The sequence below is a fragment of the Cydia amplana genome, chromosome 8, assembly GCF_948474715.1.
Source record: "Cydia amplana chromosome 8, ilCydAmpl1.1, whole genome shotgun sequence".
Taxonomy (NCBI): Eukaryota; Metazoa; Arthropoda; class Insecta; order Lepidoptera; family Tortricidae; genus Cydia; species Cydia amplana.
Window position 1 is genome coordinate 18,151,245 of NC_086076.1, and position 25,634 is coordinate 18,176,878.

At 40.1% G+C, this 25,634-nt stretch overlaps 2 protein-coding genes across 2 annotated transcripts in view; one reads left to right on the forward strand and one right to left on the reverse strand.

The window, feature by feature from the left end:
• Positions 1–161: 161 nt before the first annotated feature.
• On the forward strand, positions 162–9,522 carry LOC134650605 (sodium channel protein Nach). Its single transcript, XM_063505557.1, has 11 exons — positions 162–405; positions 555–652; positions 1,016–1,118; positions 1,863–2,040; positions 2,946–3,091; positions 3,636–3,741; positions 3,977–4,253; positions 4,695–4,833; positions 6,191–6,297; positions 7,713–7,896; positions 9,414–9,522. Exons 1-11 carry the CDS (start codon positions 227–229, stop codon positions 9,520–9,522), a joined length of 1,626 nt encoding a protein of 541 aa, XP_063361627.1. The 5' UTR covers positions 162–226.
• A 9,691-nt stretch (positions 9,523–19,213) lies between these two features.
• Positions 19,214–25,634, reverse strand: part of LOC134650155 (polyamine-transporting ATPase 13A3-like) — a 45,691-nt gene continuing 39,270 nt past the window's right edge. The window contains exons 17-23 of the mRNA XM_063505012.1: positions 24,646–24,800; positions 22,612–22,776; positions 21,647–21,705; positions 21,360–21,508; positions 20,282–20,385; positions 19,799–19,882; positions 19,214–19,357 (exon numbers count right to left, since the gene is read on the reverse strand). Coding sequence (XP_063361082.1) covers positions 19,253–19,357; positions 19,799–19,882; positions 20,282–20,385; positions 21,360–21,508; positions 21,647–21,705; positions 22,612–22,776; positions 24,646–24,800 — 821 coding nt within the window. The 3' untranslated portion in view covers positions 19,214–19,252. The remainder of the gene's footprint in view (positions 19,358–19,798; positions 19,883–20,281; positions 20,386–21,359; positions 21,509–21,646; positions 21,706–22,611; positions 22,777–24,645; positions 24,801–25,634) is intronic.

Genomic DNA, 25,634 nt, shown 5'->3' on the forward strand with positions numbered 1-25,634 from the left:
GTGCTGGATCAGATAAAAAACGGTGTCATGCTTCAAAAATCGTTAAACATTCATTTATTAATTGTATTATACCGACAACTTACTACGATTAGGAAATAATTTGTCACGCAACCGCGATCGATAAAACAGATCATAATCTTGTCATGCCTCATTTTGTTCAGTGACTTCGTATATTTTTCACAATGTGGTTTATTTTGATATGATAATCTAGTGAAAAATGTAAACAATGAAGGTGTACCCTGGCGTTTATCAAAGGAATGTGTTAAAAAATGAGAAGGAGAAACATGACGGCGGCATTTCCCTCTTTGCAACGAGCTTACGTCATCAGACTACGGAATTTTTCAACAATTCTTCTCTCCATGGCGTCCGGTATATTGCTGAGAAGGATCGACCATTTTGTGAAAAGTAAGTAAATAATTATTGAGTTGTAAAGTCCAATAAAGTCTGTATTTCTGTAGTTTGTTTCTACTGAATGATTCAATATTCAGGGAAGATTTTGTTGATGCCCAATATATTTCGAAACGGTTGGAAAAATAAACATTATTTGTTTACAGATTTATGTGGTTTAGTTTCTGCGCGGTAGGAGCGGTGACCACTTGCATCATCATTGTCAGCTTATGGGAGAAATTCCAGACTAACCCGACGATTACAGGTACATTATATGAGAATCGAGTTCTATAATAATAACTGCCTTATCAATTTTTAAGTTTTACCTATAGCAAAATAGCGAGTCTAAAATGTTTTGAGTCTGGCCCCGTAGCCAACATGCCAATCGCTTACGCTCCGTAATGATCGCAACGCAACGGTCACTGTCGCAACGGGCATTGTCGTAGCGATAGCGATTGTTACCTTGGCTAGGCCGGCTGTGTAGAATCCGTCTGTGCTAAGTTTGTACGCCAAGTGCTCATTTAAACCTGAGTCCAGTTCTACAGATGAGAACTCCGAAGACCATGCATTGCTAAACGACCAAGTTATAATAATCACCGAAATTAAGTCAATGACAATATTTTTGCAGGTTTGGACACGGATTTTCACAACTGGGAAGTGCCTTTTCCGGCTGTCACAATATGCGATCTTAATCCGGTCGATGAAGAATTATTGCAACAATATATTAACACGTAAGGACTTATCTAATGATGTTTGTCGTTAATTAGTTCAGTGGGAGTGAAATTAGTACTGTAACAGATTACGGAACAATTTCGTTACGATATCAATTAAATAAAGCTTAGTTAATCGATTGTAACACCGGAACCGGTTAAAATAAAATCAAAACAAGTTAAGATTTTAAGTAGGTGAGCGTCGTGCAAGAATTGCCCGCCGACAAAATGGATTTCGAAGACAGTCGAAAGTTGAGATTGATGTTGCTTTGTTTTAGAGTAGTTCATCACCTACCTCAGTGATAGGTACACCGCAAGCTAAAAGTAGTGAAATAATCTTAGAGGATATAACCAAACGGACGAGTAGCCATTATCAGGCGTTCCCCTCTGTCGAAAATAGGCAGCCAATGGTCATAAACAATGTATGGACTGACGTTTATCTGACATGGCTATTTTCACGTTGCGCATACATTTGACGCCCGCTAAAATCGGCACACTTTTTTGTATATAAAATTAAAGACAAGGCGTCTCCGTTTGGTTATATCCTCTAAGGAAATAATCATACATGAACAAATTACAGGCCACACTACTATTCCAATAGCCAAAGTTAGTAATGTAGTTCTCAGGTTTTACGTTTCCTCTCTTATTTCAAGCGCGTAGTAAACTTTTTATTCTGGCAACCCACCCTTTCAAACCAAATGCCTGAACTTTTTTCCATTATTTCCGCTACACCTACTTATAGGTTTTCATTCACTTTAAACATAGAACATGGGGAGACACGCCACCATCGCACGCGGCAGACATGCTCCGCTGGCTCGCGACCCTCAGTTACCGCACGATAGTGGAGCGCGCTAAAGAGTTCGTGATCGACCCGGAGCTGGTCGGCCGAGGCTCTGAGGTGATGTCCCCACCAGCCGCGGACCCTAAGAAGGCTGTGTATAGCGTGAGTAACATTGATAACTCCATCTTGCTATATACATATGTGTAGAATAGAACATCGGGAGACGGAGACACTTAAATAGGTACTGGACATACATATACCTCTACAGCAGCAGTTCTCACCGAGAGACACACACCACAGTTTAGTTTATGTATTTTATTATTTTATTTTAGTTATATACCTAGTTATATAGTTGATATTAAACTTTCGTGAGACATATTTTAAACTGAACTATAACAACGAATAGCGACTAAAAATTCAAGTGAGTGAAACCGTTGTCGTCTAAACAACCTAGTTAGTTATTTATATACTTATGTTATTTATGTAGATTATATATAGTAATATAGTGAGTATCATCATATATCATTATTTTTACCCGTTTGTATAAAAAACAAACAGTTTAAATAACACCTAAAATCTAAACTTATAACAAATTATTCTTCCTTCCTTCTGGCCTTCTTGAGCTTACTGTGGGACTTAGTGAATCTGTGTAAGAATGTGCTATAATATGTATTTATTTATTTATCATTATATTTATTTTAATTTTTAACAAGCAGAAACGTCTGCGAACTATGCTATGCTATTAAGCTTATAATGTTGTACATGATTGCAATGATTAAATGATTAAATGATTAAATGAATAAATTTAAAAGTGGCAAAATTACTGTCTTAGGTGTGACTTGCACTCACGGCCTCTGGATCGATACTCCAGCGCTCTATTACCATCTGAGCCACCAAGACCTCATCCATAGCCAGCAAATCTTTCCACCATATGGGTCAAGGGGATCCAAGCGACATCTACCGTAAGAGCGTTAGGTACACTTCTTGCACGCCCATCCAAGACCCAAGACAGTAATTTTTGCACTTTTAAATTTATAATATTTATTGTTAAAATGATTTTCTTTTAGATTGTTCGTCACCCCGATTCATTGTTCTACGAGTGTGAATGGAAGGGCGATTCTGAGGAGTGCTACGATCTGCTGGCGCCGGTCTTCACCGAGATGGGGTTCTGTTACGCCTTCAACTCGCGGCACGCCGAGACTTGGTGGCCATGGCATGATAATAACAATTTGTCTATTTACATTTATTAATTTTTGACTCGTAGAAAAAGTATTGCATACAATAGTTATATAATCAAGCTTTTCAATCTCGTACCCATCAAGGCCACTCAGCATGCTTCGTGGCCTTAACACGGTAGTCGACTGAAAAGCTCTCCATTATATCACGATTGTATAAAATACTAATTTATACACACACATCATAAACCAGCTTTCAGTTCGTTTCATAAACCCAAACTTACACTTACGTCGCGTTACGTCACATAAACTATTATGTAGGTACTAAGGTACTATAAAGTAGAGTCGCTTACGAACCTTACTATTTCAATAGGTAGGTACTTGCTAAAAAGCAAGTACCTAATACTACTTGCTAAGAAGCGGAGATTATGGTGTATTCCCATTTGTTTCCGCCGGGAACAGATGGGAATAGGCGCTGCATACAAAATCATAACGGCGGGACAAATGGGAACACACCGGATAAGTGCATGCCAAGTGCCGTTTACGTTTACTTACGTTCTCTAATTCAATATTATGTTACAGGCAATCTCAAACTGAGTCGGAATCTTTCGTAGAGGCGTTTATCCACGAGACGGATGCTAAGTGGTCCTTCCTCTTCAACTCGTACCGGAATGATACCATCATTGACGTAAGATGTTGGCTGTATTTAATGATGATTAATGATGTCACACGACTATGGCACCTACTCGACAGACGGTACGAGTTATTACGACCATGTTCCGTCTGTAGAATGAAAGTCTGTAGATTTCTTTAGATGAGGATCTTAAAAAATAAGCAGCTATGGACGAGCTCGGTCACCGCTTACCCAGGCTATACGTTTGCAACTTTCATGGTATACAAGTTTAACCAAGCCTCCATTCCAGATTTACATCCACGCAACCGAAGAAATGGCGGGCCTAGAGCAAAGCGCCCAGCATTCCTGGGACCGTCGCGTAGAAAAGGTTTCTTTCTCCGTGAAACACACGTATACGACGGAGGACGCGCGACAGCTGTCGATACGGCAGAGGCGCTGCGTGTTCGCCGACGAGCAGGCCCTGGAGACTTCGGATATATACACGTACTCGGCCTGTATGCGGCAGTGCCGCATGCAGCGGAGTAGAGCCGCGTGCAGATGTGTGCCGCATTTTTACCCTACAATACGTAAGGAAATGTTTTAATATTTTATGTCCGTTTTGAGGAATTTCATAAATAATCGTCACATAATCACACAACTCCTAAGATCGTCGTGTGAAGCTCCCGCAGCCCCTTAAGTTTTCTCAAATTGGGTCTAAAGATGGCGCGGTTGCACGGAGCGGGTCGGCGGGTTTACGAAAAATAGTATGAGGAATGCTAACGGGCGCGGACGCGTGGGATAGATTTTACCCAACTAGCAAATTAGGTACCTATGTCATAAGGAAGGCAGCGATACCTACAATGGCACCCGCGTGCGTGCACCTGCTACATGCACCCGCGCCAGCTAGCGGACGCCCTTAGATTAAAACGACCCATATAGAAAATAAGTCAGAAGCTAGACCTACGATCACCAGTGAACCAATCATATGGATTCAAAGAGCTCTGTTAAAATCCTTTCATATCTTGCAGCGGGCTACCGGCACTGCACAGTATTAGAACTAGAGTGCATCGCTAACCACATGGACTCCATCACAGACGTATCCTGGTGTTCCTGCGAGCTGGGCTGCTCGCACACGGTGTACGAAGTGGAGAAACTTACCGAAGTCGAGTAGGTTAACGAATAATACTTGTACAGTACTAGAACTAGAGTGCATCGCTAACCACATGGACTCCATCACAGACGTATCCTGGTGTTCCTGCGAGCTGGGCTGCTCGCACACGGTGTACGAAGTGGAGAAACTTACCGAAGTCGAGTAAGTTAACGAATAATACTTGTACAGTACAAGAACTAGAGTGCATCGCTAACCACATGGACTTGTAGTCCACTCCATCACAGACGTGTCCTGGTGCTCCTGCGAGCTGGGGTGCTCGCACACGGTGTACGAAGTGGAGAAACTTACCGAAGTCCAGTAAGTTAACCAACAATACTTGTACAGTACTAGAGCTAGAGTGCATCGCGAATCGTGTGGACTCCATCACAGACGTGTCCTGGTGTTCCTTCGATCTGGGTTGCTCGCACATGGTGTACGAAGTGGAGAAGCTTACCGAAGTCCAGTAAGTTAACTAACAATACTTGTACAGTACTAGAGCCAAAGTGCATCGCGAATCGTGTGGACTCCATCACAGACGTGTCCTGGTGTTCCTTCGATCTGGGTTGCTCGCACATGGTGTACGAAGTGGAGAAGCTTACCGAAGTCGAGTAAGTTAACCAACAATACTTGTACAGTACTAGAGCTAGAGTGCATCGCGAATCGTGTGGACTCCATCACAGACGTGTCCTGGTGTTCCTTCGATCTGGGTTGCTCGCACACGGTGTACGAAGTGGAGAAGCTTACCGAAGTCCAGTAAGTTAACTAACAATACTTGTACAGTACTAGAGCTAGAGTGCATCGCGAATCGTGTGGACTCCATCACAGACGTGTCCTGGTGTTCCTTCGATCTGGGTTGCTCGCACACGGTGTACGAAGTGGAGAAGCTTACCGAAGTCCAGTAAGTTAACTAACAATACTTGTACAGTACTAGAGCTAGAGTGCATCGCGAATCGTGTGGACTCCATCACAGACGTGTCCTGGTGTTCCTTCGATCTGGGTTGCTCGCACATGGTGTACGAAGTGGAGAAGCTTACCGAAGTCCAGTAACTAACAATACTTGTACAGTACTAGAGCTAGAGTGCATCGCGAATCGTGTGGACTCCATCACAGACGTATCCTGGTGTTCCTGCGAGCTGGTCTGCTTGCACACGGTGCCCCATTTAGTTAGCTCCATTCGAACTTGCTTGATAAGACAAGAGAAGGCATCGTTTAGGGTCTTTCTGATGTCAGAAAATCTAATAATTTCGAGGTTAGATATTTAAAGTTCAAGATGCCTAAGATTGTTAAATTGAGAGCCTACCAAATGGTCAAAGATTATTATAATGGCACCGGATACAAGTGTTGTAATGTAATAATTTACGTTTTTTGTTGCAGTACGAGTAAAGGGCCGATGTCAACGACGTCACTGGAAACGGAGTTCGTATCTTGGCCCATGGTGCGGTACAAACGTGAGGTGTTGTTCGGCTGGGTCGACTTGTTGGGTACGTGCCACAATAAAACGCAAATAATGGGAACCTTGCTTAGATGCAGAACCATATTTGACAAAACAGTGCTAAAACGTAGCTATATCTATTTTCGTAAAGTAAGATTTTCCATTAAATGATTAACTGCGAATTTTTCAGTTTTTTTAAGGATTGTCTAAATATTTAAATACTATCTTCTCCTACGGCAATAATTTAATAGTTTTGGTCCAACGTTATTGGGTACTAGTTTGGTTACCTGTATATATACACGCTACGTAACTAGAGCATGAAAATGACAGCCATATCGATGACAAGGTCAAAATGAACGGTTAAAATGATAAATCAGTGTTTGCCTGTTTGGCCCCACGTTGGGCGCCACTTTGCTAGAAAATCTTACTTATACCATAGAGAAAAAAATACATAGAGTGCTCACTCCATACATTAGTTTTAGTACCAAAAAGACTATTAGCATCTAGCATCGAGTAGCGGAACTATCAGTACTGCTACTTGACAATAGATGTAGCACCGACCGGAAAGTCTTATCTCAACAGCATAAGACATTCCGGTCGGTGCTACATCTATTGTCAAGTAGCAGTACTGATAGTTCCGCTACTTGATGCTAGATGTAGACACTGAAATTAATAGTCTGAACTGATGTATGGAGTGAGCACTCTTGTCTTACTATATTTCTCTATGCTTATACAGTCAGCAGCAATATTTGCTAAGCGGGCGAGGTGTTAAAAATGATCTTGACGCGACTTTATTCGAGGTGATCATGTTTGTGCGAGACAATATAAATATGTACGAACAAACGAGAGCGCCTGAAATACAATCTCGCCGGCCACCCCGATTAAGAATGATCTCGCATCGGACGGCACTAGCGACAAAGAACCCACGCGTAATAGGACCAAAGGTCTATGAACATCTACCCGCTGATTTAAAATCTGAAACATCGGACGAAACATTTAGGCGCAAACTCAGAAACCTTTTATTGAATAACCCTATGTACTCTGTTAAGGAATTTATGGATCTTACTTTTGCATAATATACATTTTATTGCCTTATTCAACTGACATATTTCTGTTATTAAATATTTTATGGTAATTACTCTTTATAATGAAAAATTGACATATATTTCATATTTATATTTATTGTGAATTACTACCCTGACGATCCTTTTTGGGAGATATAATATTAAATTATATAATGGTTTATGGAATTCATGCATGTTAGTTTTTAGTTTTTGACGATTGTGATGTAAATTCTTATAATTTTGGCTTAGGCAAAGTTGTACTGTAATTTATTTCATGAAATAAATAATCTAATCTAATCTAATCTATTGTTAAGAGAATAAGAGCGCGTCAGTAATTTTGAACACCTCGCCCACTTAGCAATTTCTGCTGCTGACTGTACGTAATTTCTGTATTATTTAGTATCATTCGGCGGCATCGCCGGCCTCTTCCTTGGCTTCTCACTACTATCCGGAGTAGAACTGATCTACTTCTTCACACTACGAGCTTGGTGCGCGGCCGTGCGAGACAGGGACACACTGAAACGCGAGCGGTCCGAGCGCCTCGCTCGCCCGAAGCCTCCTTACGATCTCAGCTTAGTGCCATGGTAAGACAGCTTGCTTTTTAGGGTTCCGTACCCAAAGGGTAAAAACGGGACCCTATTATTACTAAGACTCCACTGTCCGTCTGTCTGTCTGTCACCAGGCTGTAACTCATGAACCGTGATAGAGAGTTGAAATTTTCACAGATGATGTATTTCTGTTGCCACCAAAATAATAGTTATTTGTACAACAAGAGATCAAAGTTTGATATTTCTTCGAGTGCTTATTTTGAGTCCCGTGCAAGGGAAAGATTCTATATGTAATTTAGAATCTTGAGCGTAGTAAGGGACTCAAAAGCGCACGAGATGTAAATAACTTTGATCTCGTGTAGTACACAACATTTTTCACCTGAGCAGTGAGAACATACCTATTAGACTACTTGAAAAATGTAATCCTTCTTCATCACTTAATATCTGCACTCATGTTTTCTTAAGATATACAAACAATTAAGTTTAATTACCGCAATGGAACACAAAAACAAAACGTAATAATAAATTTCAGTAAAATAATATGGAAATAACAAACATCAACTGACACTTCAATCGACAACTTTTTTTTGTAAAAAAAATCTTTGTAAGATACGGTCCGAATTGCGGATACGTACTATTTGTCAACTATGGTAGAAATTCTTAAAAGTAAAATAATGAATTTTGCGTGATGATCTGTGAATTTTTTGAGTTCATTATTTTAATTGTACAATAAAATACCTAAAATATAGTATTATATCAGTTTTTATCAAATCTTAAACTTTATTTTTATTTATTAATTATTAAGAATTCATACTCGTACGTGGTTTGGAACGATGCGGTCTGAAGTTTTTCGGGGGTCTATTATAAACCGTGAATATACCGTTGAATGCTGTTTTAACTTTTTTTTGTCTATTTCTTTTTGCTAACAGTGTGAAAGGGACAGAGATAATAGAACCCAAGTATTTCGAACTTGTATTAGACCCCGCATGTTGAAATGACATTTGACTATAAAGGTCACTTGAATGTCATTTTGTCTCACTCAGTGAGCAAAATCGCATTTTGCTCACTGTTTTTAAGAATCAAAGTACCCTTGTTCGAGCTGCTGAGGTGAAAAATAAATATTCAAGTAAATGGGGCTTCCATACAAACGTGATTTTTTTGCCGTTTTTTTTTTATTATTTTTTATTTTTGCGTAATGGTACGGAACCCTTCGTGCGCGAGTCTGATTCGCACTTGGCCGTTTTTTATGGAAGGCAAACGAGCAATTACCGTCAACACCAGAGGGGTGGCAAGTGGTCCATGGGTCTTTTGGATTAATAGAGTTAGACCAAGAAAAGTCTGCAGCGATTTTGATAGCCCACGCAGTGCAAGTGTTATTTACACGTCAGAAATTTATAGAAGTTTGACGTTTAAAATGACACTTGCACTGCGTGGGCTATGAAAATCGCTGCAGACTTTTCTCGGTCTGACTCTAAGCTTTTGATTACCAGTGAGTCTGTGCCAACTGTGCCTGGCCGACAAGACTGAATAAAAAACACTACTCGATGTTACAGGTGGAAGCAACCGCCAGGCCCTCGCAGCGCGCGTCCTCTCCTTGTAAAAAGTAAAGATCAGCCACCCCAATATTCTCCACCACCTGGTTACACCACTTTCTTACCTTAGGGCACAAAACAGATACAGTACAGAAGTCAATCACATGTATGTACTTCACTTTTCATACCTACGCTCGTGCGGTCGCTCTAGGGTTGTTAACTATGACTTATGCACAAAAAACTATCGTGGTAGTGGCACTCGTAGTATCTAGTAGTGGCCGAGGCGGGGTGCTTACCTACCTACCTAACTGTTCTGTTTAACGTTAAAACGAACCATCGAACTACAAGCAGATACCTACTTACCTAATAACTTACCTCTCTGAAACCACTGGTAGCTTAAAAAACGACAATTCACCGTTTAATGTTGAATTTAAACAACCGTCCACTGAACAGTTATAATAACTTTTTTTTTGTTTCTCCATTATTGCTTATTGCACAAAAAAGTTCACAGACGCGTGTCTCAAGCGGATGGCACTCGCGCTCGGACTGGTCCCAACCGGTCCGAAATATCGTGTCCGTGAGCAGTGTCTATGTGTGCGTTGCTCGAGCGCACTTTGTATGTAGATTGATTTCTGTACTGTATCTGTTTGTGCTTAGGGTTACAACTAGACATATTTGTTTTAACTCCTAACCTGCCTTGCTTTTAATACTATCGTAATTAAAGTTTGCTAAATACACTGTTGTTTTAATTTAATCTTAGTATTGACCATAGATGGTAGGAATCTAATAGATGTGGTATACGCGTGCGTCCGTGAGGGACAAAACATAGGTAATGCGACACTATGATTGGTCGATTTTATTTGTTGCCCACCATAATCCATACTAATTTATGGTGGGGAATAAAAAAATGTGGGACTGCGACAAGGACAAACAATAATAGCGCTTTCGCTGCTACTCCTAAGTGAAAGATACAGTATAAGACTATCCCGTTTGGTAATTTCCCCCCACCCCTCATGCCTGATCCAGTTAAAATACTAGATTCATGGTACTGACCAGCACAAAGACTTAGCTTCTTTGAATATAAGGGCAATACGGGTAAGGCTGCGTTTCTACAAATATTTTAACTCGCCTCTATTGTAAAGGCGTTAGAGTGCGTGTTCATCTATATTTTTAAGCACTTCGACCGCTCCAATATATCGGATGGCGACTATACGAGAAACTTAGGTACATAAAATATATCAGACATTAATATCAACTATTAACACGTAATTTGATGCTGCTATATGTTTATAATTGTTGGGCGCCATATGGCGATCTTATCAGGGTGACTATTAGTAGTAAAGTCCGAATAACATGCCTATTCGAACGTGCAACTAACATCAAACCGATATTTGAGTCATATCAGTAAATTAGGCTGTAATTCGCGCGTGCATGTGTACGGACCAGTCAGAGCGAAATGAACGCGCGAATGACAGCTTACTGATATGATTCCAATATTTCCAATATCAATCAAATATCGGTTTGATGTCAGGTGCATGCCCGAATTGGTCTGCAAGCTAACTCTGAACAGATTTTACAACGACTAAGTGTGGAATCGCCATACTGCTGAGATAGCTCGACATACTCTAGTATCTCTATTTCAGTGTCTAAAGGATAATAAATGGGTTAATCAACTTTTTCTTGTCACACGTTGTTATGGTTTCGGTCTCCTGAGCCACTCTTTAAATTCTAGGTTTTTCGTATTTAAATGAACCAAACTTGCATTTTATGGTAGTTATAAGACCTTTCCATAATGGGACATCTACTGAGCATGTTAGTAGAACATGGTACAGCAGTTCTTCTAACAATCTATGCTACTATTGTCTCCTCGCTGATGGGACACAATAACAACAAGAAATAGTTGATTGACCCAAATACATACTTAGGTTTAATAAAATAACAAAATCGTTCGTTTGTGCTATTCGAATAGTTTCACTTTATTCCTGTTTAAGTATCACACAAATATCAACCAAATAACTGAACTATAACGTCTATAACAAGCGTTTTATTTTGGAACTACATTCGTAAATTTAATTAGCTAGAAAAAAGCTAAAAGTATAAAGGATCGACACACCTCTGCTTAACTATTTTCCTCGCCGCACCAATCTATAAGGTTTTCCCAAAACCCTTAAACACATTCCAATAAATCCAGCTTTATTGATTCATTTGAAGACAATCAAGTCACATTTCCCGAAGGTCCAATCTAATTTGAACCTTACGAGTACGTATTATGCATGGAAAAGGGTTAAGTTAAAATATGCTGACGCAGGGTAAACGCAGTGACGTGACTCGTGCGTCACTTGTTTAATTGCCGACCAGCACCTCTAGCATAACTTACCGCGACTGGCGCGAGAAGAGACAGTTCGGCGCGACTTGCGGGCTTGTCGCGTGTTGGCAGCACAACTCACGCGCGAGAGCCGCGACAAACTCGCGATCAGTAGCTTCGCGTCCATAAGAATGATGTGTAATGACATGACATGACTAATGAGTAAACACTTCTTACGATTTTCAGCTCAATTTTCGGTCCGTCAGCGTATTTTGAGCAATGGTGTGCTCAATCCTTTACCGATATAATTGATTTAAACGCCAATGGCGAGTCCTTTTAATATAAATCATAATTTATTTATTTTCATTTATATATTACGTAGTACGTATCTTGTTTGTATTACTGAATCGCGATTAGAAAGGGATTGAGATAGCTGTCAATCCATATTGATTTTGACGTAAGTGTATGGAAATCTGTTATTTCTAATCCCTTTCTGATCGCGGCATGATAATATAATGAAGTAATAACATGTCTTTTTAGACCAGCTAATTAAAAATACGATAGTAACATATTTATAACATTTTTGACCTAATGTAAATTTACTTACAATGTTATGTTTTTTTTTTACAATAACACTTTGATATTGCGTTTTTGGCTTTCACATTACAAACAATGATGTAATTAGCTATATGTGCACGGCAGTGGGCAACATTAGTCATTTGAACGCTGAATAGTACTAAAATTGGGCCAACGAAAGTTTATATTTTTGCAATAACGTGCGTTGTCATAGTATTTATACCGCTCTACACACATAGCCAATATCAGCCTATTTTTATGTCAAATCTTAGAAATTATGGTATAATACATAGAAAACTGTCTAGGTTTCTAAACTGGATGCGTCAGGACATAGGGCCTAATAATGTACCCATTATATATCTAATAAAAGTAATAAACATTAATTAATTCGGCTTAGCCAACATATGCCCACTGGGTAGTTTTCGACCAACTGGAAAACACACGCACCTATACTCATTAAAATTTGTAGGAGAGAGCCTGTAACTTAAGGCGTTCAGCGGAGGTAGCACGGTCGCATTTTTATCGCTTGTCACCATGCCTGTCACGTTCTAACAAGGATGTAGGTAACTGCGAAAGTGACGGGCATAGTGACAGGCGATAAAAATGGAACCATGCTGCGCCCGCAGAACAGCAACTAGATCTATAGGGCTAAGATAGTCGGTTTTTTATCATGCTTGTCACGTTCTAACAAGTATGTAAGTGCGAAAGTGACGCATGACATGACAAGTGATAAAAATGCGCCCACGATACCGCCGCTGGGCATATATATGTCTAAGAAAAAACCGTGCCTCACAGTTTGATAACTGAAATAGATAGCGCTGTACTAACATATATTTGTGGTTAGTCAAAGTTACTGAATAATGTATGGAAGCGTACAACACCGTATACATCAGCTGTCAAATTCGGAGCAGAAATTTGTCTTCGAGTTTACACATCTTAAGGCCAACCCACACTAGCGTATATTGAGCGTCGGCGTCTAGTCAGCGCTATTGAAAATGGCGTCCTGCACAGTTGCGCCAACGTTGCGTCGAGCAGTACCTATACAGTTGACTAGACGCCGATGCTCGGGAGACGCTAGTGTGGGGAGGCTCTTACACAGTCAAGGTAATCTTGGTCAACCAGATCTTGACAGTAGAAAAAGGCTACAAATTTGAAAAATGTAGGCGCGAAGGGATATCGTCCCATAGAAAATTTGAATTTCCCGCCTTTTTTTACTGACAAGATTTGGTTGACCAGCTATATCTTTGCATTAGTCAAAAAATTACATTAGGTTAAAAAAGTTACTAACATTAAGCACCCGTTACACTGAGCGACAAAACGTGAAAATGCAAAGCAACGATTCGGAAAATCGATTAAAATGCTACTTTCCTATAAATTCAGCCTCTATTTACAATAAAATTAACTAAATAGGATTTCGCTTAAAATCGTAAGTACATTAAAATTAAGATATTGCCCAATACAGCTAATATTCAAGTAGTGATGAGGTAACTGTCGTGATTGATGACAATGATAAATGAAAATTTACTATTACGAGTTTTTAGTTCATGGGGTAAACCGCCCTAGAAGTGGTCAATGATCCCCAATCAAACGGATAAATTGAGCGCCTTCACATTAAATTAAAAAACGAAAATAAATGTCATATACGAATGAAAAAGGGTCCAAGGAGAGAGTCGAACCAGAGTCTTCTGCATACCCATTCGGCCACCCGAAGTTACTTCATAGTCGGCTAAAAGCATTATACTTTAATTTAATTGCAAAAGAAAATGTCATGTTTTGTATGTTTGTTTTATATAGGCATTCTTCGTTCATGGCAATTAAGGGCCAGTTAATAGGCGATTTACCCAACATTTCATATCGATTGGTTAACTTTTTCACTCGGAGGTTTATTAAGCGCTTATTCGCTAAAAACGAGTCTAGTTCTTCAAATTTAGACTGAAATGACTCGAATTCCTACCAACGCCAACTGTAGTTACATGACAATAATTGTTTGTATCCTCGTGCCGCCCAATGTACATTAGGATGTACACTCAGTTTCGATGGAATGTCAACCTTAATTAAAACAAAGTAGGTAACATTTCATTTGTATCGTAAAATGTCCGAACAAATGAAATTTAACCCAATTGAAAATAGAACATGATTCAAACTGCCTTGGCTATAATTTTGTATGGCGGGCGGCACGAGGGTATTCGAATACTTTGGTACCGTCGCCCACACTGTTAACTCACAATTCGTAAACCTTATTACAAAAGGCATTAAGGTCCACAGATGGACAGTTAAGAGTGTTGCTGTTTGTACTAAACCATAGAGAAAAAAATACATAAGTAGATTGCTCACTCCATACATCAGTTTTAGTACCAAAAAGACTATTAGCATCTAGCATCGAGTAGCGGAACTATCAGTAGTCTACTTGACAATAGATGTAGCACCGACCGGAAAGTCTTCTGCTGTTGAGATAAGACTTTCCGGTCGGTGCTACATCTATTGTCAAGTAGCAGTACTGATAGTTCCGCTACTCGATGCTAGATGTAGACACTGAAATTAATAGTCTAACTGATGTATGGAGTGAGCACTCTTGTCTTACTATATTTTTCTATGACTAAACGTAGCGCTAAAGATTCACTAGTTAGAGACGCGTAAAGTCCAAGAAACACGCGCTACGAATTGAATAGCTGGGGGTTTTTTTTAAGTGTTAGTAAACTACAAACAAACTACATATTTACTTTTTTCAAAAAACTATCAACATTTGAGTTATTTCGGCCCAGAATCACGAGAACTATTGAAAGAAAAAGTGTAAAAAAAACAAAAAACAAAAAATGTCCCCATTTTTTTTAATACAAGTTTTGGGGGCCAGTTTGTGACTGTCCATTCAAAATAGGTAAGTATATGTGAAAATCCGTCACAAAACTGTCAAATTTTCCGACAATTTTTTCTTCTTAAATCGATAGTATCTACTCGTGATTCTGGTAGAAATAACTGAAAAATGTATGGCCTTTCGATAAAAAGTTAAAGGTACACTCTTTTCTCAAAATGTTCAGCTATTCGAATCAATAAATCTTTACTTGTCGGCGAAAAAGTTATCAAATCATTAAAAACAGCTCAGGCAGCTGCGTAAAAGGAAATTGACTTTTAATTTCATTTGGCTACAACTATTTATAAAATAAACATTCTCTAAAAATTAACGTCTGAGACGGAAAAATAATTTACGAATGCTAATAAATTGAAATAATATACATGTATAATATTAAGTAAGGTCAACCGAGGTAAATGCGTCACTTGAGGTAAATGCGTCTTTTAAAGATTTCTTCTAAACGGAACATTTTAGAATTATTGCAACCCTCTCTGTTTGAAGTGTGGTCACTGAACTTTTAATGCAGACGGCTGCAATAAATTGAAATTGAAATTGAATTGTAATAGTTATAATATGTTGCGTTTCGAAGAAATCTTTAAAAGACGCATTTAGCTCAAGTGACGCATTTACCTCGGTTGACCTTGAACTACTACAGGATAATATACGTAGTAGGTCGATGACATTTGGTTTGACTTCGTACTTTTTACTTCATACTTTACCGATACATAGGTACCATCGCCCTCACTGCTGACAGTTCGTAAAGCCTATTACAAAAGGCATAAGGTCCACAGATAAGTGTTGCTGTTTGTATCGCGGGTTAAAGTACTCAAGTATATTTCGGTATAAGTACGCCATTTACTAAGTACAAGTTATAAAACCTTGTACAGCCAAGTGTAAAAAAATTAGTAAAGACAACTTACTCAAAAATATGTCCCATAGTTCTTAATTCGATCTTTACCATAGAAGGTAGCATCCTATAGAAGTGGTCTACGCGTGTCTCCATGAGGGACAAAACATATAAATTCGACCAATCATCGAATTTATTTGTTATGGTGGGCAACAAATAGATTCGACCAATCATCCATACTAATTTATAGTGGGGAATAAAGAAAAATGTGAGACTGTGACAAGGACAAACAATAATAGCGCTTTCGCTGCTACTCCTACTGAAAGATACATAAGACTATACCGTTTTGTCAGTTACCACTCATGCCCAATCCAGTTTAATACTAGATTCATGATCTTTACCTACTTTCTGTAAGTGATGACTGATGGTAGAGCGTATAGATAGATAGACGGTCTTATCTGATAGACGGTTTTTACCCACATTGATCTTAGGTTTATTTGGTTTAAGATATAACTTTAATGTATTACTGTATAAGTGTATACGTAAGTACAAGTGCTTCCCTAGTTAAGTACGTTTTAGAGAACCTTTATATCAATAAAGTTAAAGTACAAGATCAAACCAACCTGTCAACGACCTAATCCAAACAGTAAACATAACCTGAGTGCCTACCTCGAACATCGAAGGCATCTATCTCCCTCTCTCGATACAAGAGCGATAGAGGCAGAATTCGATGTTCGCGGTAGGCCCCCTGCATATCTCAACAGAGAAATTATCTATAACAATATAACAAATGCCGCGGCCAGGTCAGGACAGGGTGCGACTACTTTTAAAACAAAATAGCAAACGCTGTCGAATCACGGATTCCTAAGCCGTCGGCGTTGCCATGGGAAAAGGGATCTTAATAACGTCAGTTTAAAGATGAGTTTGCATTGTAAGATTGTTTTTATAACGGAGCCAGACTAATTGAAATAAGCTTTAATCTGTTTGTGTTAAGAACCCTTTTCCTTTAGACGGAATTGTTTGATTATCGCAAATTCTGCGTAAGAGACTTTACTGTATTTGAATTACCTAATGTACAGTTCATTTTTAACATTTCATTATTTTTTTATTTATTTAAACGTTATTGCACAGAAAATAGAAATTTACAAATGGCGGACATAAATGACATAATGCCTATTGTCATTCTCTACCAGCAAACCATAGATATATTAGGTCTAAACAGAGACGGAGACTTTTATTCACTATGTATTGTGACGCGATTTAAGCACCTGTCTTTCTATGCATTCTATTTCTTTCGTGTTATACATATATTGTAGCTGTCCTACTCTAACATATAGTAGAGACCAAGCAACCTTCACTCTTACGCAGAAAATGCGCTCCTCAACATATTTTTCAATTCAACCTAAACATCGTGGTAATATAATTTACTGTTACTACCACTTGTATATATGTATATAGTCTGGCTATACAAAATAGAACCAAATAGATTATATAGGTACTCGGTAAGTAGTGTAATTACATACAATTTGACACATATTTGTATTATTTGTTAATCAAACTAATGCGCATATTGTGTTTCTGTTTTAACAGATAATACGTATGATTATATTTTGGATAATTGTGGGCTCCACGGTTGTCCTTATCGCGCTAATATGCGGCCCTATTTACGTGAGCGCGACAGATATATTGATTTAATATAAGGTCGACAGGATTAAATGCCACTACGGGGTTGCGTCGAAATGAGTTGTTTTTTTACAGCCGTTTTTTGCAGCAGTGTTTGTGACAGCCGAGTTCATAATTATGTATACACTTTTTCACCTCAGTCATTGATGAGGTGAAGAAGTGGACACATATTTATGAACTAGACTGAACCATAGAGAAATATAGTAAGACAAAAGTGCTCACTCCATACATCAGTTTTGGTATCAAAAACATTATTAATTTCAGTGTCTACATCTAGCATCGAGTAGCGGAACTATCAGTACTGCTACTTGACAATAGATGTAGCACCGACCGGAAAGTCTTATGTTGTTGTTGAGCATAAGACTTTCCGGTCGGTGCTACATCTATTGTCAAGTAGCAGTACTGATAGTTTCACTACTCGATGCTAGATGTAGACACTGAAATTAATAGTCTTTTTGGTACCAAAACTGATGTATGGAGTGAGCAATCTATGTATTTTTTTCTCTATGACTGTACAAATGCTCCAGCCATCTAGTGATGAAAGCCTGAGCTACTTGGAAATAAAACATAGAGGGCGTTTCCGATCAATTGTATTCGAGAAAAAAACGAAATAGACGCTATAGCCCCATAGTCGCATTTCTCCTGGTTGACCTTACTTAAATTTGAAAACCGGCCCGGCTTCTTTAGAAAACAGACTGTACGTATATTTTCATACAAAATGTATATCGCGGATATCCGCGACGATTTCAGGTCAGCAACCGAACGCAAACATTGAAATAAGACTTTTTAACCCGTAAAAGGAACTAAAGTCAGGTCTACAAAGTTTGACCTTGAAATATAATACAAAATTATCTAGTGATTCCAAAGTACTAGGCGAGCAGCGAACATCGAAAAATGGCTTTTGGTAGGGTTTAAACTAAATATACCGAATTGTCGCTGCTTATGTGTGCCTAGTACAAATACATATTTAAATTGGTAATAATAAAAAATGCTACAATTTTTGGCAAAAAGCATCTGTGACGTCATAACCACGTTGCCCTTAAGACTAGGCGAACATGACGTTTTATCAAATTATCTTTAAAAATGTAACGAAAAGAAACAAAGTATTTACGCGCTAGCATAATACAGACATCCAATGCTGCGTATCTGCGCACAAACGTCACAACTTTTGCCAAAAATAGATACAAACGGTTATCACTTAATGCAGCCAGGGTCTTCAAACTTTTTGACCCATAGGCCACGTCACTTCGCTGGCCGGATTGAATTAAATTTGGCTCTTTTCTCAGACCATATCCGGCCCGCCATTTTGAAGACCCCTGGCTTAATGTAACGGAGATATCTAACGCTGCGTTGCTTGCGGATCTCACAGCCGTTGAAAAACATTTACTAACAAAAAAATCCGCAGCGCGCCTCGCGGCTACTAGAGAGAAACAAAACTCTCCTAGAGAAACAGAGATATCTGCCGCTGCGTTTCCGCACGGGAACCTCACGGGCGTTGAAAAGGGACAGAAGTTCCCGCATAGTGCAGCACTCGGGACTAAAGTAAAGAAACAGAGATACATCTCGCCTGGTACGGCGCGTGTGTGTGCGTGTGTGTGGCGTCAGCACACATGCGCGGCGTCGCCGGCGCCTGGTTGCTTGTCGCATCGACGCCGCCGTAAGCCGCGGAACATGTCGTGGAACCTGTGCGTGTCGGATAGGGTCGCCTGGAAGGAAAGAGGTTGTTAATGTTAACGAGTGTAGAAAGTCATGTGAGAAGATACCTAAATTCCGCCTACGCTAACTACACCTACGTGGCGTGTGTCCACTATAAAAGCCAGAGCATACCAGCTGCGTGTGCGTAGACGCAGGCGGTGTGCCGTCTCTTATAAGGATCTGTATATTACAACGCGCACATGCACGTCTACGCATACGAACCCGGTGTGCACACTGCATAGGCCTTAAATGGCAACAACGTTGATAGAAATTTCATGTTTATCGTGGCGCTACCATACTCTTGCTTAATCGTTGCAAAGTTAGCTTTGATTCTCGACAGAGATAATTAATCTCCATGCATAGTTTGTATGCAGGTAGGTTCAACTATCAATGCAGCTGACTGTAGATGTCCAAAAATGTGCCCACGCTTAAAGTTTAAAAAGAAAACTCACCTCAATGGCGATAGCTAGGATGAGATGTAGCGCCGGCACCAGCAGCAGGTAGATGCGGAAGATGTTCTCCGCCTGAGCTTCCCACTGTATCAACAATTAGAGAAATTTAATCGATTAACGTTATTTAGGCCAAATATCAGATGCTGTTCTTCTAGGCTTAAGCCTTATACAGTATTTTTGTAGGTTGGCACTTACATAATGTTAATAAAAGCATACATTTTCGCTAGAAATAGTCAGGACCAAGAACGCTACCCTGAGGCACTCCGTAATAAATTTGTGACTCTTGGCTGATACGACTACAAACTTATATTTTTTGAGATCTTTTATATAGATAGCCTCTCGATAAACCTAAAAGTATACCCCTAACCCCTATGATATCAACCTGTTTAATGAAAATGGGTGAGAAACAGTGTCAAACGCCTTTTAAAAATCAAAGACTATATTCCCACATTAATTTCAGTTTTAAATTAGTTTAGTACATACCTTGAACACCTTCACCTCCATGAGGTCGGCCAGCTCCTGCCACGGACAGAACAGCAACAGAACCACGAACACCGACTGCGTGACTAGAGTCAGTACCATGTAATCTGAAAATAAAAATGTCATGGCAATAGAACTAGAAATAAAGAATTTCCGGTCGATTGTGATACAAACGGGCAAGCAAAGCGAGGGCGTTTATTAACACAAGGCAGGGAGGCCAATTCCCGATTGAGGAATATATAGTGCTTCGGTAGAATAGTTCAGTTCAAATGAAATTGAAATTTCGTTACTCATAATCAAAAAACGCTACATAGCTCAGTGGTAAGAGCGTCGACTTTTTCAAAACCGAAGCTTGCGTGTTCCGCCGCTTGGACTATACCTTATTTATCGAGACGACCAGGAAATCTAAGTGACCAATTACGTAATTGGTCAGCGATAAGAGTAACCATTGGATAGGTTGACACGGCTGGCAATGTTCAGGTGCAAATGTTTACACTCACCGACCTTCTTTTGTCCCTTTCATTTGCATACAAAAGTGCAAAAGAAGTGCATTGCTAAGGTATAGTAAAAAATCACTTTATTACAAAGCTACTTACAATTGGTACAGAACGGCTCCCTGAAGGGCCAGCCTTTGGCATAGACGCACGCCATGGCTAAGTACTGGAACGCGGAGATTGTTACAAAGCTACTTACAATTGGCACAGAACGGCTCCCTGAAGGGCCAGCCTTTGGCATAGACGCACGCCATGACTAAGTACTGGAACGCGGAGATTGTTACAAAGCTACTTACAATTGGCACAGAACGGCTCCCTGAAGGGCCAGCCTTTGGCATAGACGCACGCCATGGCTAAGTACTGGAACGCGGAGATTGTTACAAAGCTACTTACAATTGGCACAGAACGGCTCCCTGAAGGGCCAGCCTTTGGCATAGACGCACGCCATGACTAAGTACTGGAACGCGGAGATTGTTACAAAGCTACTTACAATTGGCACAGAACGGCTCCCGGAAGGGCCAGCCTTTGGCATAGACGCACGCCATGGCTAAGTACTGGAACGCGGAGATTGTTACAAAGCTACTTACAATTGGCACAGAACGGCTCCCTGAAGGGCCAGCCTTTGGCATAGACGCAAGCCATGACTAAGTACTGGAATGCGGAGACGATGAAGATGACAGTATTCTCCCAGCAGAGGACCACTTCCAGTTCCGGGTTGCCTTCCACTTGGTGGAACCTGATTATACGGAGATGGTTTTCAATTGTATTATAACGAGTATTTAAAACGGGGTAAAATGCATGTATATTTGTTTTAATGAGATATTTTGGTTATTAATTATTTTGGTTATGACCCTGAGGTCATGGTAGCACTCACCAGTCCTGTGCTCGCAACAAGTACAGAGCGGCGAGTTGAAGAAGTAGCACCAGCGCCACCTACATAAAATAAAATAAAACGGTTGTGCATTAGTATTTAGCATTTTTTATTTGACAAGTTATTAGTATTTTAGGAGGGGTATGAAAGGAATGAAAATTCCCATTCGTTTTCAAGATATAACCGTAAGCGTCACAACGTTAAGCAATTCGTTTTGAGGTATTCAAAAGAATTCAAATTTTCGAAAGAGGTTCTCAATATATAATGTTTCTCTTATTTCTTGAAGATGGTCAGGCCGTATAATATTTAAAACCTTCGCGTTTTGAACACATATTAACTCACATTTATAGACGGGTCTAACGTGAAATTTATTCAATTACCCTTATATACTGACGTTTCGACACAGGTTTCACTGGTCATGGTTGCGGCTAACTGATGTCCCAGCAAAATGTCAAAACAGAGATTTGTGCAACTACCCGACGAAAAGTGTAATAATAATAAAGGTAATTGAATAAATTTCGCGTTAGACCCGTCTATAAATGTGAGTTAATATGGTCAGGCCGTTTTGGAAAACTATTTTATGTTGAAATTAGATCCCATGGTCACACAGGAGTCGGTAGATGTGGTGCTAGGTACCTGGGCGACAAGGGGCAGTGCTAGATAAGGTAGATGTACAGGAACTGGTAGTTGCCCAGGAGGTGCTATCACTGACCATGGGTGGACCTTATGTGGTCGCAATACGGTTGACAATGTACCTGTGCGACTAGAGGCAGTATGCTGGAGGCGGCGACGAGCGAGACGGGCGGCGAGCGCGGCGCCAGCACGGGCCCCGGCGCCGCGCGGCCGAGGGATAAGGCCAGCAGCGTCGTCAGCACCAGGTCGATGTACAGGAACTGGTAGTGGCCCAGGAGGTGCTATCACTGACCATGGGTGGACCTTATGTGGTCGCAATACGGTTGACAATGTACCTGTGCGACTAGAGGCAGTATGCTGGAGGCGGCGACGAGCGAGACGGGCGGCGAGCGCGGCGCCAGCACGGGCCCCGGCGCCGCGCGGCCGAGGGATAAGGCCAGCAGCGTCGTCAGCACCAGGTCGATGTACAGGAACTGGTAGTTGCCCAGGATAGAGAAGTACTGAAAACAAATACACAACTGTATAGTTTGTAGCTTTCTAATAGACCCAGAAGGCTAATCCTATTGTCTGTTGTTAAGAAAAACCGCTCGTGCCACGTGCCACAACCACCTGCATAAAAAATCGGTACTTCGGTTACTGAGTGCCGGCGAGTCGAACGAGACAGAACCAGTCTAAAATGTGTCATCAAGATGCGTAACAAAGGCTCGTTATCGGAGAGCGCACCTACACTGGTTTTTTGAGCGTTGGACTAGCCCGCGCTCAGGTGCCAAATAGAATAATTAGGACCCTTTTTTGCAGGTAAGTAGCACGTGCGGTTTTACTGAACAATAGACAATAGGATAAGCCTTCGGGGTCTACTAGAAAGCTACAAGCTATAAACACTGTTACGTTTTATAGCTTCCAGAATGTCCAGTAGACCAGGCCGCGTAGCCAACATGCCAATCGCTTACGCTCCGTAGCGATCGAAACGCAACTGTCACTGTCACACTAATATGGAAGAGAGGTAGAGATACACAAAGCGTTTCGTTGTCGAAACAACAGCGATTGGAACCTTGGCTAGGCCAAGATTGATTAGTGACTAGTAAACAGAAATGGCGTTAATTTTTAGGGTTCCGTACCCAAAGGGTAAAAACGGGACCCTATTACTAAGACTCCGCTGTCCGTCCGTCTGTCACCAGGCTGTATCTCACGAACCGTGATAGCTAGACAGTTGAAATTTTCACAGATGATGTATTTCTGTTGCCGATATAACAACAAATACTAAAAACAGAATAAAATAAAGATTCAAGTGGGGCTCCCATACAACAAACGTGATTTTTGACCGAAGTTAAGCAACGTCGGGCGGGGTCAGTACTTGGATGGATGACCGCTTTTTTGCTTGTTTTGCTCTATTTTTTGTTGATGGTGCGGAACCCTCCGTGCGCGAGTCCGACTCGCACTTGGCCGGTTTTTTTTTTCATTTAACAAATAGACTTTAATCTCTTTGGATTAAGGTAACAATTCGAATGGGTACTTATGTTATATAATATGAGGATAGAAAAGAACTGTATGAGCGAATAGAGAGCCATGTATTTGAAGATAGCGAAGCTAGTACTGAGCGCGCATCTGCCTTCGAGCGCTAGTAACTTGACGCAAATGTTCTGTTCTTGCGATTAGAATATAGACTTTAATCTCTTTGGATTAAGGTAACAATTCGAATGGGTACTTATGTTATATAATATGAGGATAGAAAAGAACTGTATGAGCGAATAGAGAGCCATGTATTTGAAGATTGCGAAGCTGGTACTGAGCGCGCATCTGCCTTCGAGCGCTAGTAACTTGACGCAAATGTTCTGTTCTTGCGATTAGAATATAGACTTTAATCTCTTTGGATTAAGGTAACAATTCGAATGGGTACTTATGTTATATAATATGAGGATAGAAAATAACTGTATGAGCGAATAGAGAGCCATGTATTTGAAGATTGCGAAGCTGGTACTGAGCGCGCATCTGCCTCCGAGCGCTAGTAACTTGACGCAAATGTTCTGTTCTTGCGATTAGAATATAGACTTTAATCTCTTTGGATTAAGGTAACAATTCGAATGGGTACTTATGTTATATAATATGAGGATAGAAAAGAACTGTATGAGCGAATAGAGAGCCATGTATTTGAAGATTGCGAAGCTAGTACTGAGCGCGCATCTGCCTTCGAGCGCTAGTAACTTGACGCAAATGTTCTGTTCTTGCGACTAGAATATAGACTTTAATCTCTTTGGATTAAGGTAACAATGAAAGGGTTAAAGTTTATTTAATTGAAAAATACAGTAAAAAGACAAATAAATAACTTATGAACTAAATACAACAAGGTAACAATTGAATTGGATACTTACGTTATATAATATGAGGATAGAGAAGAACTGTATGAGCGAATAGAGAGCCATGTATTTGAAGATAGCGAAGCTAGTACTGAGTGCGCATCTGCCTTCGAGTGTCAGTAACTTGACGCAACGAATGTTCTGCTCTTGTGACGTGAAAGGCGCCGCCACTGAAACAGAAAGGTGTATTGTAAAATTATAAATCTGGGGCCTTTTAAAATTACTGACTGATGAAAATTAAACAGGAAAGGGGGGTCCCGAGTTTGAAGAAAATAAACAATTTTTTTTAACACATTCAGTGCCGAAAACCCGACTATCAAGTATTTTATGATTTCGTTCCCAGGCCGGACGACCCGATAGTCGGGATCGTGGTACTACGAAATTTTCGTGGCCTGGCGGGGATGTTTTGTTTGGCTGGGTGGCAATGAATATGTTGAAAACGTGAGAGTCAGGATGGCGGGTGTATGTAAATAAAAATAAACAAAAGGCGTACCATATTTTAGTACCTAATTTGTACTATTTGGTACCTCATATAAAAAAATTGTACCTCACGGTATTTAAAGTTATTACCAAAAAACGTTACACCCGCCAACCTGACAGTCAGAATGGCGGGTGTATTTTATTACGCTATGATCCCGCGATGATTGATAAATTCAATAAAAGCCAAATTTTAGTACCTTTTTAGTACTTTAATATTCAATTATAAATTGAGCCATTTTATTTGTGGTTTCCGAGTTTTACTCATTTTACACTTTGCGTTGCTATTACAAAATTTCAGGCGCTTTAATTTTTCACCGTATCGATATCGTTTTTAAGAAAAAACGCTACGCTACAACTATTTTTATTACGCCAAGATTTAGTACCTTTCATGATTAATCTGTTACCCTTTCACGGTTAATCTGTTAGGTTCAATTAACTATGAAAATTACGTCTTACAAATGGCCAGGCGCCATGTCAAAGGATTCTTCCTAAGAAGAAATTCCGCTCTTCATTGTGCATGTAAT

Coding starts and splice junctions, on each gene's coding strand:
- LOC134650605 (XM_063505557.1), top strand. CDS start 227: ATGAAGGTGTACCCTGGCGTTTATCAAAGGAATGTGTTAAAAAATGAG. Junction 3,092..3,635: donor GCCGAGACTTGGTGGCCATG/GCATGATAATAA, acceptor ATTATGTTACAG/GCAATCTCAAACTGAGTCGG. Junction 7,897..9,413: donor GATCTCAGCTTAGTGCCATG/GTAAGACAGCTT, acceptor TCGATGTTACAG/GTGGAAGCAACCGCCAGGCC.